At 38.1% G+C, this 13,472-nt stretch overlaps 1 protein-coding gene across 25 annotated transcripts in view; it reads right to left on the bottom strand.

The window, feature by feature from the left end:
• LOC142499506 (titin-like) overlaps window positions 1-13,472 on the bottom strand; it is a 254,089-nt gene that overhangs the window by 19,484 nt on the left and 221,133 nt on the right. For all 25 annotated transcript variants that reach the window (XM_075608936.1, XM_075608959.1, XM_075608943.1 and 22 more), the window contains 15 exons: window positions 12,947-13,243; window positions 12,263-12,850; window positions 11,867-12,169; window positions 10,286-10,582; window positions 9,845-10,132; window positions 9,451-9,750; window positions 9,050-9,352; window positions 8,638-8,943; window positions 6,761-8,527; window positions 6,377-6,670; window positions 5,559-5,846; window positions 3,855-4,154; window positions 1,703-3,769; window positions 1,287-1,589; window positions 26-331 (listed from right to left, as the gene is read on the bottom strand). In XM_075608936.1, the coding sequence (XP_075465051.1) occupies window positions 26-331; window positions 1,287-1,589; window positions 1,703-3,769; window positions 3,855-4,154; window positions 5,559-5,846; window positions 6,377-6,670; window positions 6,761-8,527; window positions 8,638-8,943; window positions 9,050-9,352; window positions 9,451-9,750; window positions 9,845-10,132; window positions 10,286-10,582; window positions 11,867-12,169; window positions 12,263-12,850; window positions 12,947-13,243 (8,007 nt within the window). The remainder of the gene's footprint in view (window positions 1-25; window positions 332-1,286; window positions 1,590-1,702; window positions 3,770-3,854; window positions 4,155-5,558; window positions 5,847-6,376; window positions 6,671-6,760; window positions 8,528-8,637; window positions 8,944-9,049; window positions 9,353-9,450; window positions 9,751-9,844; window positions 10,133-10,285; window positions 10,583-11,866; window positions 12,170-12,262; window positions 12,851-12,946; window positions 13,244-13,472) is intronic.

Genomic DNA, 13,472 nt, shown 5'->3' with positions numbered 1-13,472 from the left:
TGACATCTATTTGAAAAATACTTACAATATTCATCTTTGCAAGTGACAGCACCAGTCGATTGTGATGGAGCACTTATTACACCTGAAGCATTTTTGGCAAGAATACGGAACTCATAAACTTCTTCCTCACTAAGAGCTGTAACACTAAAGAAGTTTTCTGACACACTGGTATAGTTGCATTTCAGCCAGCGACCATCTCCAGTTTCATTATATGGTTTGCGTTCTATGATGTATCCAACAACTTTGCTGCCACCATCGTAAAGTGGAGCAGACCAGCTCAAGGACACAGATGATCTTGTGACATCTGTCACTTCTGGTCTTCCTGGTGGATCTAGAAAAAAATAAAAATGAAAATAATGGTGAGATGTTACATTAGGTTAGGAAAACAAATACTTTTGTAAATCTTGTGCAGTTAGTATTTGCCCAAGTATAATCCGGGGCTTGGATACATGAAACATATATCACTTATTTCATAAAGACAGGACTATCTTCCTCTCTGCTGAATGTAGAAACTGAAACATATAGTAGTGCAGTAGTAGTAGAAAATCAGCTTTAGTGAATGGTATACTTTATTGAATAAATCTGGTGCTATATTTTTCAGTAAGTGTGATTAGTGCAAAACGTTGACTTACTCTGGCCCGTGCGTTTGAGAAACCACCCCATAAATTGTATTTTATACTGTATTCGATTGCCTTCTCTTGAAAAAGACAAAACTACAGTAGTTCAAAGACAGGTTATACCCCACAAAAATAAGCACTCTTTTTGTTCTTTGGAAAAAACAAAGCATATTAAAGTTCTGAATCAATGCAAAGAAAAACAAAAACACCCCTTGCCGTAAACAAATGGTCAATGTCACAGGCAGTACTATAAATATCATAACAAGTTGGACATCTGCGAGGTGCAGACCACTAAATGTGGCCATACATTAACCCTTTGGGGCCTCATGAAGTAGCAGCTACGTCCAACAATCCCACTAGTTTTGCTGGGGTACGTCACGTCGGAGCGCAGGACGTGATCTGCACTGATTAGGAACGGAAGATGCATGAATCCTCCACTTCCATTCCTACATCAGTGATGGATCAATCATGTGAAGCAATCAACGGAGATTGTAGTTCTGGAGGGCCCAGGGCATCTTAGCCCCTCTGGCATGCAAAAGGTTAATTGTTATGATTTTGCTTATTTTATTGATATTTTGAGTGTATTAAAGATTGTTAAAGATTAATGTGGTTTTGCCTGCCTTTAAGTTTGTTGTGGATGTTCAGGAGTGGTTATGAATATATACTTACCAACTGGGTTTTGAGCCATCACCGGTTTTGAAGCTTCACTGGCTTTGCTTATTCCAGCTGCATTCAGGGCATATACTCTAAACTGGTACTCAAGGCCTTCCACCAATCCTGTAACTTTATAATTGCAGTCAAAAGATGGGAGTTTGTTATCCTTCACCCAAAGAATGGTGTTACGTTCTTTCTTTTCAATCCAGTATCCTGCAATTTTGCTGCCACCATCATGGTATGGCTCTTCCCAGTGGATGCCCATTGCATTGGCAGACACAAAACTTACTTCTGGTCTAGTTGGTGGACTTGGTGGCACTAATAGAAAATAAAAATAGTAGCATATTACTAACATGCTTACTGTGTATATTATACACACAATATCCTAAAAAAAATAAAAGGTAAATAAATAAGTAAAAAGCGTTCCTTACCAAATGGATGTTCAGCAACAACAGGAGAACTCTCAATAGGCTTGCTGACACCAAATCTGTTTTCTGCACTGACGCGGAAAGTGTATTCCATATATTTTGTAAGGTGAGTAACTTTGATTTGTGTGCGTTTGACACTAGAATTAACAAGTTGCCACGATGTTGTACCAGATTCACGTTTCTCAACGATGTAGTTTGTAATGTCAGTTCCACCATCATCTTCAGGTTCAGCCCATGACAATACACATGACTCGGCTGATACAGATGAAACTTCAATAGGTCCTGTGGCTGCACCTGGTCTTCCAATCACAATTACTGTGACAGTAAATGTTTTAACACCAGCTGTATTTTCAAGTGTCAAATAATATCTGCCCGAGTCACCTCGCATGCTCTCTTTAACAGTCAATGTTGTTCTATCCTTTGTTGTTTTAATACTAACTCTGTCTGTTTCCTTGAGCCTCATTTCTTCCAGTTTCCATGTTACCTTAGGTACTGGACGCCCACTTATTGGTATATCAATTGTGAAACTGCTTCCAGTTTTGCAAGTGATAAGCTGTCTAGTAATTCCACTTAGATCTGCTGTTGGCTCAATTTGAGGTTCCTTAATAATGACAGAAGAGAATGCTTCTCTTGCCTCACTGTATCCAGCATCATTCTTGGCCCGGACACGGAACTCATATTCAGTATTTTCTGTGAGATTTTCAATTGTCAAAGTGAGATATTTAGTTTGACCAGCATCAATCCAGTGGTCTGATCCCTTCTGTTTCATTTCAATAAGATAGGAAGAGATGCGGCTTCCACCATCATGCTCCGGCTTAAGCCAAGCCAATGTTGCAGATGTTTTGCTTGTATCTATGATATCTAATCTCTTTGGTGGTGCTGGCTCTTCAGTAGCGACAATTGGCTCTGGTGTTTCACAGGGATCACCTATACCATATTCATTTTCTGCCGAAACGCGGAAGAAATATGGCAAACCATCTCCAAGGTCTATGACCTTAATGATCTGTCGACTGCATTTTTCACTGACCACTTGCCAGCTGCGACGGCTTGCTTCTCGTCTTTCCACTACATAATGGCGAATACGTGCACCTCCATCATTGACAGGGGCATCCCACAATAAGGTAACTGACCCTCTAGTCACATCCTTAAAAGTAATAGGGCCTGGTGGACCAGGGGAATCCTGCACTTTGACAGTGAATGTAATAGACTTGCTGCCACTGTTGTTTTCTACAGTAAGAGTATATTTTCCAGCATCATATCTATTACAATTTTCCACAGTTAGTGTACTGAATGATTCTGTTGTATGAATATCAGCTCGTATGTTAAGGTCAGAGTCCGCTTTTGTCCAAGTAGCTATTGGATGAGGTCTTCCTTTGAAAGCAATGAATAGACGAATGCTTGCTCCAGCTCTAACAATGTGAGTCTGCTTGAAATTGGCATCAATATCAATTTCAGGAGAGGTAATTCTGTCTGTAGTTTGTATTCTAGCAGGTACTTCACAGCTGTCTCCTTTACCTGCTCCATTGACTGCAGAAACTCTAAATTTGTATTCTTCACCTGCCTCAAGATCAACAACAGTATACTTTGTAGCAAGACAAGTTTCGACATTTACTTTGTGCCACTCCCCAAGATCAGCTTTGCACATTTCAATGATGTATCCACTAATTTCCATACCACCATCAAAAGCTGGCCTTGTCCATTCCAAACTAACAGATGTTTTTGATGTGTCTGTCACCTTGACAATGCTAGGTGCACTTGGAGGATTCACAGGCTCTTTACATTTGATAAGCCGTGATATTCCACTTGAAGCTCCTACTCCTGCATTATTTTCTGCCATGACACGGAATTCATACTCATTACCTTCGGTCAGGCCAGTAACTTTACATCTGAGCTCAGTAATGGGTTTTTTGCTAGATACTTTTACCCAACGGAAACTCTTCTTTTCCCGTCTTTCTAAAATGTAATGATTTATTTCATTTCCACCATCAGATGTTGGTCTTGTCCATGTAACGGTAATGCTTTCTCCTGTTACATGTGTAGAATCTGGTACACCGGGTGCATCTGGAACAGCTGAAAAAATATAACAACATTTAGCAAAAGCTGAGTTTATAGCCATGACTTTTTATATTATGTGTATAAAAACAAATGCACTTACTATATTGTATTTGTGCAATAACTGGCTCAGAATCAAGTGGTCTGCCAACACCAAACTTGTTTGCCGCAGAGACACGGAATTGATACTCATTGCCCTTTATTAATTTAGTAACAGCGTATGAACAGGCTTCACATTTGTCATCAATCTGTGCCCAAGATATTCTGCTCGTCTCTCGTTTTTCAACCACATAGTGAGTTATAGCAGAGCAGCCATCATTAGCAGGAGGTTCCCACCATAACGATAACTTTTCTCCAGTTACATTGGTAAATCTTACAGGTCCACCAACTTGTCCTGGTGTATCTGTGAAATTAATTAAAACAGTCATAAATACATATATTGTACAAAATTTGTTGCAAGGATATTCTCACTGACAATCACTACTAGTAACTCTAATGTCAACTCTATTTAGTATATATATATATATATATATATATATATATATATATATATATCACAAATGTCAACCGGCACTCCACTGGTGATCTATTCAGGTAGGTGCTTGTTCCATAAATAATTCAGAAACATATGATACCGTTTTTACACGAAATCAAGGACAGCACTCAGTTAAGTCAGGAAAGCGATGATTGTATTGGAAACAAAATGACACAGTTAACCGACGTTTCGGTGCCACAAAACGGGACCTACCACCTTGAGAAAGGTTCCGTTTTGTGGGACTGAAACGTCGGTTACCTGTGTCATTTTGTTTCCAATACAATCATCGCTTTCCTGACTTACCTGAGTGCTGTCCTTGATTTGGTGTAAAAACGGTATCGTACAGTATGTTTATATATATATATATATATATATATATATATATATATATATATATATATATATATATATATCCCTATATATATATTCATAGGGAGAGATATGTAACCCTTTATTGCATGTAGCTACACACACATTGATACTCTGACATCCAAAACCTATGCCAAACTAGGTATACTTGATAGGATCAAATCCTCCATAAGCCATCTGGTCAAAAAGCACATTGCACAGCAGATGCTAATGCCAATTATACATGGAGACATAGTATATCGTACAGCCCCCCAAACTCACCTTAGCCATCTAGACACCCTCTACAACTCAATATGCCGCTTTGTCCTACAATTAACACACATCACAGCGAAATGCTCAAACAACTAGATTAGCTATTACTTGTGTCTAGGAGCAAAGTTACATTTTCCTGTCTTGCTTTCAAATACTTTATGGGCAAGCTACCCGTCTACTGAACAAACTCCTCGTCACCCCTGCTACACGCAGTACTTATCACCTGAGATCTGACTCCAAAAGACTGTTCACGGTCCCAAGGTTCAATGAGGAAACCGGTCGCTCCTTCTTTTACCATGCACCTCACAACTGGAACAATCTACGTGAGACTCTCAAAGCCGCCACCGGTCTAACGTCTTTCAAGACTAAATCTGTCTGACATTGTAATGTGGTCTGTAACTGTTACATACTATTATAACATATATTATCTTTAACTGTTCATGCAATTTCTTTATATATAATGTATAACCCTGTTCATTTAATGTAACCTTGTACTGCCATCATAAATGTGCCCAGGACATACTTGGAAACGAGAGGTAACTCAATGTATTACTTCCTGGTAGTAAAGCATTTTATATATAAATATACATATTGATAGCAGTAATACATAGAGTAATAGACATTTATATGAAGAATACATTTTAATATTACCTTGCACTCGCACTGTAATGTCAGCCTTTTTGATGCCTGATGCATTCTTTGCTTCCACAGTGTATACACCACGATGATCACGGGAGGCATCTCTTACAAAGATAGTGCTGTATCCAATTGCACTATTTATTTCAATACCGAGCTTCTTATCAATTTCTTTCCCCTCTTTCAGCCAAGTTACTTGAGGTACTGGACGTCCTTTAATTAAAGCTTTAACCCTGATACTATCCCCAGCCTTAACAGTAAGGCCTTCAAAGTGTTCAGAGCCAAATTCAATTGATGGAGAAACTGGAAGAAAAAAAAAAGTACGTTAAATTGTGCCAACATCGATAAGATTTGTGACATAAAGTGACGAATCTCATAACCTAGTGGTTACACTTTTGGTAACACAGACAGTTTTTATCTGACATTAAAAGTCATCTGCAATATTTGTCTTAACGTTTTATATAAAGGTGCTTTGCAATTGCATGGATTTTTCTACATTTCCCTTTGCAAGCAATATGGCGGAATGACTATACTCAGAGCTAGTACAAAGGAAATAATAGAAATACATATGATAATGGTTTACATCAACTTTAGTTTGCTTTGCCATTGTTATTATGCTTTTTTGAGACTCAATGTTGATGCAAGCTTATCCTGCATAAAGAACTTGTGTCTGATGTATTAAGATGATAAACCAGTTTCTTACATTTTATATTATATAATATAATTGTTTATCATTGATACCCCACAGTCTGCCTGATACGCAGATCCCTAAAAACGTTTTCTTAATAAGCAAGTGTAGTCACATAAAAATAACGGATGGCAATAATACTCACTGCTTTCATCTCTGGTCATAATGAATCCGGAAGATTGGGAAGGTGGGCTCAAAGTTCCAACAGCATTCCTTGCAATTATTCTAAATTCATAGCGATCACCGGGGCTAAGTCCCGAAGCTGTATATTGACATTCAGAAACATCTGTAAAGTTGCATCTGAGCCAGCGGTCCTTTCCTTGCCGCCTTTCAATGCTGTAGGCCACAATTTTACTGCCTCCATCACGCAGAGGTGGGTTCCATTTAAGTGTGATTGTTTCTCTGGTGACATCAATGTAGTCAGGTGTGCCAGGTGGATCTAAAAGGAATGTATCACAGAACAATTAATTATTAAGCCAATCTTTTAGAACCACACTTTGAAAAAAAAGGTGTGCTTCGTTCTACTTACCAACAGGAGACACAGCCAATGTAAATTTACTTGGCTCACTGACAGGGCTAAGGCCAGCAGTATTTTCTGCAAGTACACGGAACTGGTAATCCAGACCCTCAATCAGTCCAGTAATTCTGTATTCCCGATTGGAGACTGATGAGGTGTTCATCCTTTGCCACAGTATGCTGTTTCTTTCTTTCTTTTCAACATGGAATCCTGTAATCTCAGAGCCTCCATCATAGATTGGTGCATCCCAGGATATTGTCATACCATCACATGTAACATTATAAACAACTGGCTTTCCAGGTGGGCCTGGTGGTCTAAACTGGTGTTTGGCAATAACATCTGTAGAATTCAGAGGTGGACTCACTCCATAGCGATTTTCAGCCCTTACCCTGAACTGATACTCTGTTCCTTTAACAAGATTGGGAACTTTGAAAGTTGTTCTGGCAACACTGGAGCATACCATTTTCCAGTTAGTTTGAGATGTTTCACGCTTCTCAAGGCTGTAGGAAGTAATTTCTCCTCCTCCATCATCTTCTGGAGTATCCCATGACATAATAACGCTATCAGCTCTGATCTCGTCAAATCTAATAGGTCCCTTTGGTTTAGATGGAGGACCAAGGGTTACAACTGTAATTGGATATGATTTACGGGAGACCGCATTATCAAGAATCAAAGTATACTTGCCAGCATTTTCTTTCTTCACATTTTTGATGTTCAGACTTATTTTGGCTTCAGTTTTCTTGAATCTAACCTGTTCACTTTCTTTAAGAGGCATATTGTCCTTTAACCAAGACATAGTTGGTCTAGGTTTACCCTTATAAGGTAACTCTATATGTACATTGTGCCCAATTCGTACAGTGATTTGTCCTCCAGGTATATCAGAGAGGTCAGCTTCGGGTGTTATAACATGATCTTTGACTGTAATCGGCCCAATAGTTACCCCGTCACTTAATCCTTTTTCATTTTTAGCAGATACTCTGAAATCCATAACTGAAAGTTCCTTAAGTTTGGTGACTTCAAATTCACAAGCTTTACTTATTCCAGCTTGGGACCATTCTTGTTCATCTTTCAATTTGTTTTCAACTACATATTCTGTGACAATACTACCTCCATCATAATCTGGTTTGCTCCAAGCGAGAATAACAGATGTCTTTGTGGAATCTTTCATTGTTAGGTCTTTTATTGGTCCTGGTATTTCAGATGGTTTCACTGGCTCTGATGTTTCACAAGGCTCCCCTAGCCCATTCTCATTTTCTGCAATAACTCGGAAGAAGTATGAAGTCTTCTCAGATAAATTGGTCATCTTAAATGATGTATGAGAACATTTGGTTGTAACGGCAGCCCAGGCTCTTTTAGTAGCATCTCTTTTTTCAATAACATAATTACTTATTTCGGATCCACCATTTATGAGAGGAGGCTCCCATACCAGTGTAACAGTACCACGGGAAACATTCTTAACTTGTAGTTTCTGGCATTCTGCTGGCGTATCAAGCACTTTAACAGAGACAAATGTAGATTTTGGTTGACCAACTCCATTTTCTATAGTAAGAACATATTTTCCTGTGTCACCGCGTGTAACTTTTGGAATATCAACTAATGTAGATGATTCAGTGTTTTGGATATTATATCTTAGATCGCTGTTAATGTTTTTATCTCCTTTTCTCCATGTTACAATTGGTGCAGGTCTTCCTTTGAAGGGTATCATTATCTGAACATCTTCCCCTGCTTTAGCTATTATGGAGGTTCGAAGTGCAACATCAAGATCAATCTCTGGCTCCTCTGTAGAAAAAAAAACGGACAACATGACATTATATAAAGTAATGAAAAGTTAGAAATAGAGCCAAAAAGAATGATATAATTCATATTCATATTCAAAATGTATTACATACCAATTATGTCTTTAGCCTGTGCAGGTTCTGTCATCTCAATAGGTTCTCCTGTACCAGCAGAGTTAATGGCAGACACACGGAAATAATAGTTCACTCCAGTTTTAAGAAGAGAAACAACATATTCTGTTGTTCTCACTTCGCCTTTAGCACTAACAACAGTCCATTCTTCATTATCTCCTTCTCTGGTTTCCACTACATAACTTGTGACAGCACTTCCGCCATCATAGACTGGTTTCGTCCAACTAAGAGTTATGGATGTTTTGGTGCTGTCCACAATCTTTAGTTTAGTTGGTTGCCCAGGTTTGTCTGCAAAAATGAGTGTTATGTGTAAGTTAATAATGAAAATAACATTCAAGTATCTGTGTTTTTCCACAAGAAAAGGTGTGAGAGGGAAAATAGGCCAATTTCTTACCAACTGGATCTTCAGCTTTGTAGAAATCAGATTCTTCTGAGAATGGACCTTCGCCAGCAGCATTAATAGCACAGACTCTGTAATGATATTCACTTCCTTCAGTAAGTCCTGTTACTTTTTGCCTTGTGTCACGGATAGATTCCTTAATAACCTTGAACCACCGCAAACTCTTTTTGTCACGCTTCTCAAGGTAATATCCGCTGATCTCACTGCCACCATTTGCAGTTGGTCTATTCCAGGTGACTGTCATTGAACTTTTGGTAATCATAGCAACCTCAGGAACACTTGGTGGTCCAGGTGTAACTTAAATAAGATAAAACATAGATATTTATAAATAAAGAGATTACAAATAAATACAACTTGTCAACAACTTGTCCATGTACACTGTATCCGTAGCTTACCATATGAATTTTTGGCTACCACTGGATCAGACTCCAAAGGATCTCCAATTCCATATTTGTTTACACCTCTGACACGGAATATATATTCATTTCCTTTAATAAGTTTGGTAACAGTTGTGAGACATTCTTGAAGTTTTTCTGACACCAAAGACCAGACAACACGACTTGTTTCACGTTTTTCAACAATGTAATGGGTGACATTTGAACCTCCATCATCTGCAGGAGCATCCCACATAAAAGTAACCTTTTCAGCAGTAACTGTCTTGAACTGTATAGGTCCCCCTGGTGGTCCAGGCTTGTCTGTTTAGGTAGAACAAAAAAGAAGTATTGATTTTAGAACATAGGACATTAGAAAAATATAACAATGTTTACAGCCAGTTATCTTTGAACGTACCAAGCATTTGCACTCTGATGCTTGCTGAGGCAGAGCCCATTGCATTCTTTAGTTTTAATTCATAATTTCCACTGTTAATCCGTGAAGCATCCTTAATGAGGAAAGATGCAATCTCTGTAGTGTTTTCAATAGACACTTGTGCGTTAGTTTCCATTTCTTTCCCATTTTTGAACCATTCAATGGCTGGCTGAGGCTTTCCAGATATGCCAACTTTTAGTCTTACTGCTGTACCAGCCTTGAATTTGACAACATCTGTGTATTCTGGTGGTAAGTCAATTTCAGGTGCACCTTTAGAAGAAAAAAACACAATAGTTAAATAAACAGTTGTATAGCTAAATAGGACAGACAAGTATTATATCAAATGTAGGTAATATTGATAAGGTTATGTATAAACTATACTACATTATGCATATCATTTGTGTTTAAACATGATGTACTTACCATAGGTGTCAATACAAGTTACAGGTCCTAAAACATCTGATGGGCTGCTGATGGAACCAACAGCGTTCTTTGCAAAGACGCGGAATTCATATTGCGAACTTTGAGTTAAACCAGATACAGTAAAATGTGTCTCAATAACGTTGGTGAAGCTGGCCTTTGTCCATCTGCCATTTGGAAGATCACGTTTTTCCAGAATATATCCAGTGATCTTGCTACCACCATCATATGATGGTTTCTGCCAGACCAAGCTAACTGAAATCTTCGAAATATCAGTGACACGAACATTTCTAGGTGCCTCTGTAAAAAAAAATGAAAGGAAATACCAAATAAGTTTAGTTAACATTTCAGCTGTTTTTCAGAGCGATATACAGTAAACCTGTTCTTATGCATCTATAATGCTTATTATATCCTGACTCCACGATTTAAATATTTATTGATATCCACTCCCTTTTGAGATAATATGACTGAAACCCGATGCCCTTATCTACATTCTATAGAAGCCTATTCTATATGGCCAAGATTCCCCATTGAAGTCACTTCAGGTCATATCAAATAAGCCCCTTAGTGTGTAATGACTGAAAATATTTCCATGTTAACCTCTCTGCACACTAATGAGTTGCTTAAGAAACTAAAAAATGCTGACGATGTGGATGAACAATGTGTGTGCTATGCAAGGGTTTTAGTAGAAATACTTATCCAATAAAAACATTATACAGTATATAAAATGTGTATATTAATGTATCTTTTGAAGCTTTTGACACCTAGACCCAGATTCACTCAAATGTGCTAAGCTTTAGCATACCTTAACTCCTATAGCACTTTTTAGTGCATCTCTGCCCTAGCCCCCCACATTTTCAGATATGGCGGTAGGGGTTGCCTTATGTTAAGCTTAGGTTTATAGCAAAGCTATGAAGGCAGAGGTCACTCAAAATATCTTGCGCAATGTAAAACATGTATTTCCTTCATGTTAAAGCTCTGTGCCTTTCTAACTTTGCTATATGTCTGCTTGCGATCTACCGCTTGAAATAAAGTGCTGGGCAGCATGGCAAATACACTTATTTTTTTACTATTAACGTTTTGGTGCAGACACACCTTTGTCAGGATACTTGACAAAAGTGTGTCTCCACCGCAATGTTGATAATAAAGAAAATAAGTATATTTGCGCAATCGTCCAGCACTTTATTTCAAGCGGTGTATTCAGAGGATGTGGCACACCAATGGTGGTAGCACCCACATTTATTTACACAGTGTTTATGACAGTTATTGTGAAGGAGTGCATTTCATCCTTATATTCTACTTGGGATCTACTGTACCACCATTTGTTGCACCACACAATTGAGTCAAAGTACAGTGAGTAAATTAGAGTGCATGCTCAACTCACAGTTTAAAGCTTATGTGTATCAACATATGTTATTTTTCTGTGTATCAAACACAACATGCAGAGCATCAACACATAGTTAACAAAGGTAAAACTGTTTGCACAGAATATAGCACAGCAAGTAAATAAATAAATCATGTTTCACCTAAAACATATAGGTATATGTGGTCTTAAAACATAAAAGGGAAATATTAATCACTTACCACATGAATCAATTGCAAGAACAGGCTCTGAAAGGTGACTGGCTTTTCCGATACCAGCAGCATTTTCTGCATACACTCTAAATTCATAGATTAAGCCAGCACTTATATTGGTGACCTTGAAATGACTTGTGCGTATAATTGTCTTGTTGGCCTTCTGCCATAAGATGCTGTTCCTATCCTTCATTTCTAGGTGATATCCAGTGACTGCATTGCCACCATTGGACACTGGTTCATGCCAGCCGACATTGATGCTCTCTCGTGTAACCATGTTCACCCATGGTGTTGATGGGGGTCCAGGTATGGCTAAAAAGAAATCATAATATGGAGGTAAGAAAAAATGTAAACAAGTGAATTATATAAGGCAAACAACTGAATAAAATAATATTTGCAACTTACTGTATGGAAGCTTGACTGTCACACATTCAGAATCTATATGGTCACTGAGGCCAAAACGATTTTCAGCTTTGATACGGAACTGGTATTCTTCACCTTTTGTGAGCTTCATTACTTTTATTAGGCTTCTAGCTACTGTGGCAGATACTTCTGACCATGCAGCAGTGCTTGTTTCTCGTTTTAGGACAACATAGTTTGTAACTTGACTTCCACCATCATAAGAAGGAGGCTGCCATTGGAGAGTAACACTATCTTCAGTGACGTTGCTGATGGCCACAGGACCAACAGGAGGGCCTGGTCTGTCTAAAACTACAATTTTGATCGGAGATTTAGTTGTTCCACTGGAGTTAGATGCAGTTATTTCATATGTTCCAGCATCAGAGGCAACACTTTCTTTGAGGTTAATGATAACGCTTTCTGTTGTGGTTTCAGTATTAAACCTTAAAGTAGATTTCACTGAAATACCTTCCTTAGATAATGTCACCTTAGGTATAGGTTTTCCAGAAATTGGAATTTCCACCTTCAGATTTGAACCTGCTCTCACATAAACAGTGTTATTTGGGTAGCCTCTTGTGTTGATTTCAGGTGATTCTGAAAAAGAAAACATGAAGTTGTAAGTGACACATTGGATTTTAAATTACACAATGTAATACATATTTACTGTGCTGTACATTTCGGCATACTTACCAAGTTTTTCTTTAACAGTAACAGGGAGAAGAAGTTCTTTAGGATCACTTAGACCAGCCTGGTTTTCAGCAAACACTCTGAAGAAATAATCAACATTTTCTTTGAGACCGCGTATACAATGATGAACTGTCTTAACAACGGCACATTTCACCCAGTTTTGTTGTCCTTTCTCAAGAGCTTCAATGAGATAGCCCAAAATTTTACTTCCTCCATCATGCTCAGGTTTCAGCCAAGCCAGTGACACGCTGTCTTTGGTCACATTTGTTACTCCAAGTTTTTCTGGTGGGCTTGGTTTTTCTGTAAAAGAAATGCAAAAAAAAAGTTATTTCATACATTTTGTGATATCTGGTGTTGAACTGTGTGTGGTTTAAATTCAAAATGAAACATCTCTGAAATATGGGAAAAAAGATATGTATATAATCTAATGGCTTAGCAATGTGTTACAACATATCATTGAAAGAGGATATAAAATAGATAAATAAAGGTTTTCTACTTTAAAATTCATTGTCTAAGGGAGGTGAATTTA

Source organism: Ascaphus truei, chromosome 7 (assembly GCF_040206685.1).
Source record: "Ascaphus truei isolate aAscTru1 chromosome 7, aAscTru1.hap1, whole genome shotgun sequence".
In the NCBI taxonomy this organism is placed as follows: domain Eukaryota; kingdom Metazoa; phylum Chordata; class Amphibia; order Anura; family Ascaphidae; genus Ascaphus; species Ascaphus truei.
This window is presented reverse-complemented; position numbering and strand designations above follow the sequence as displayed.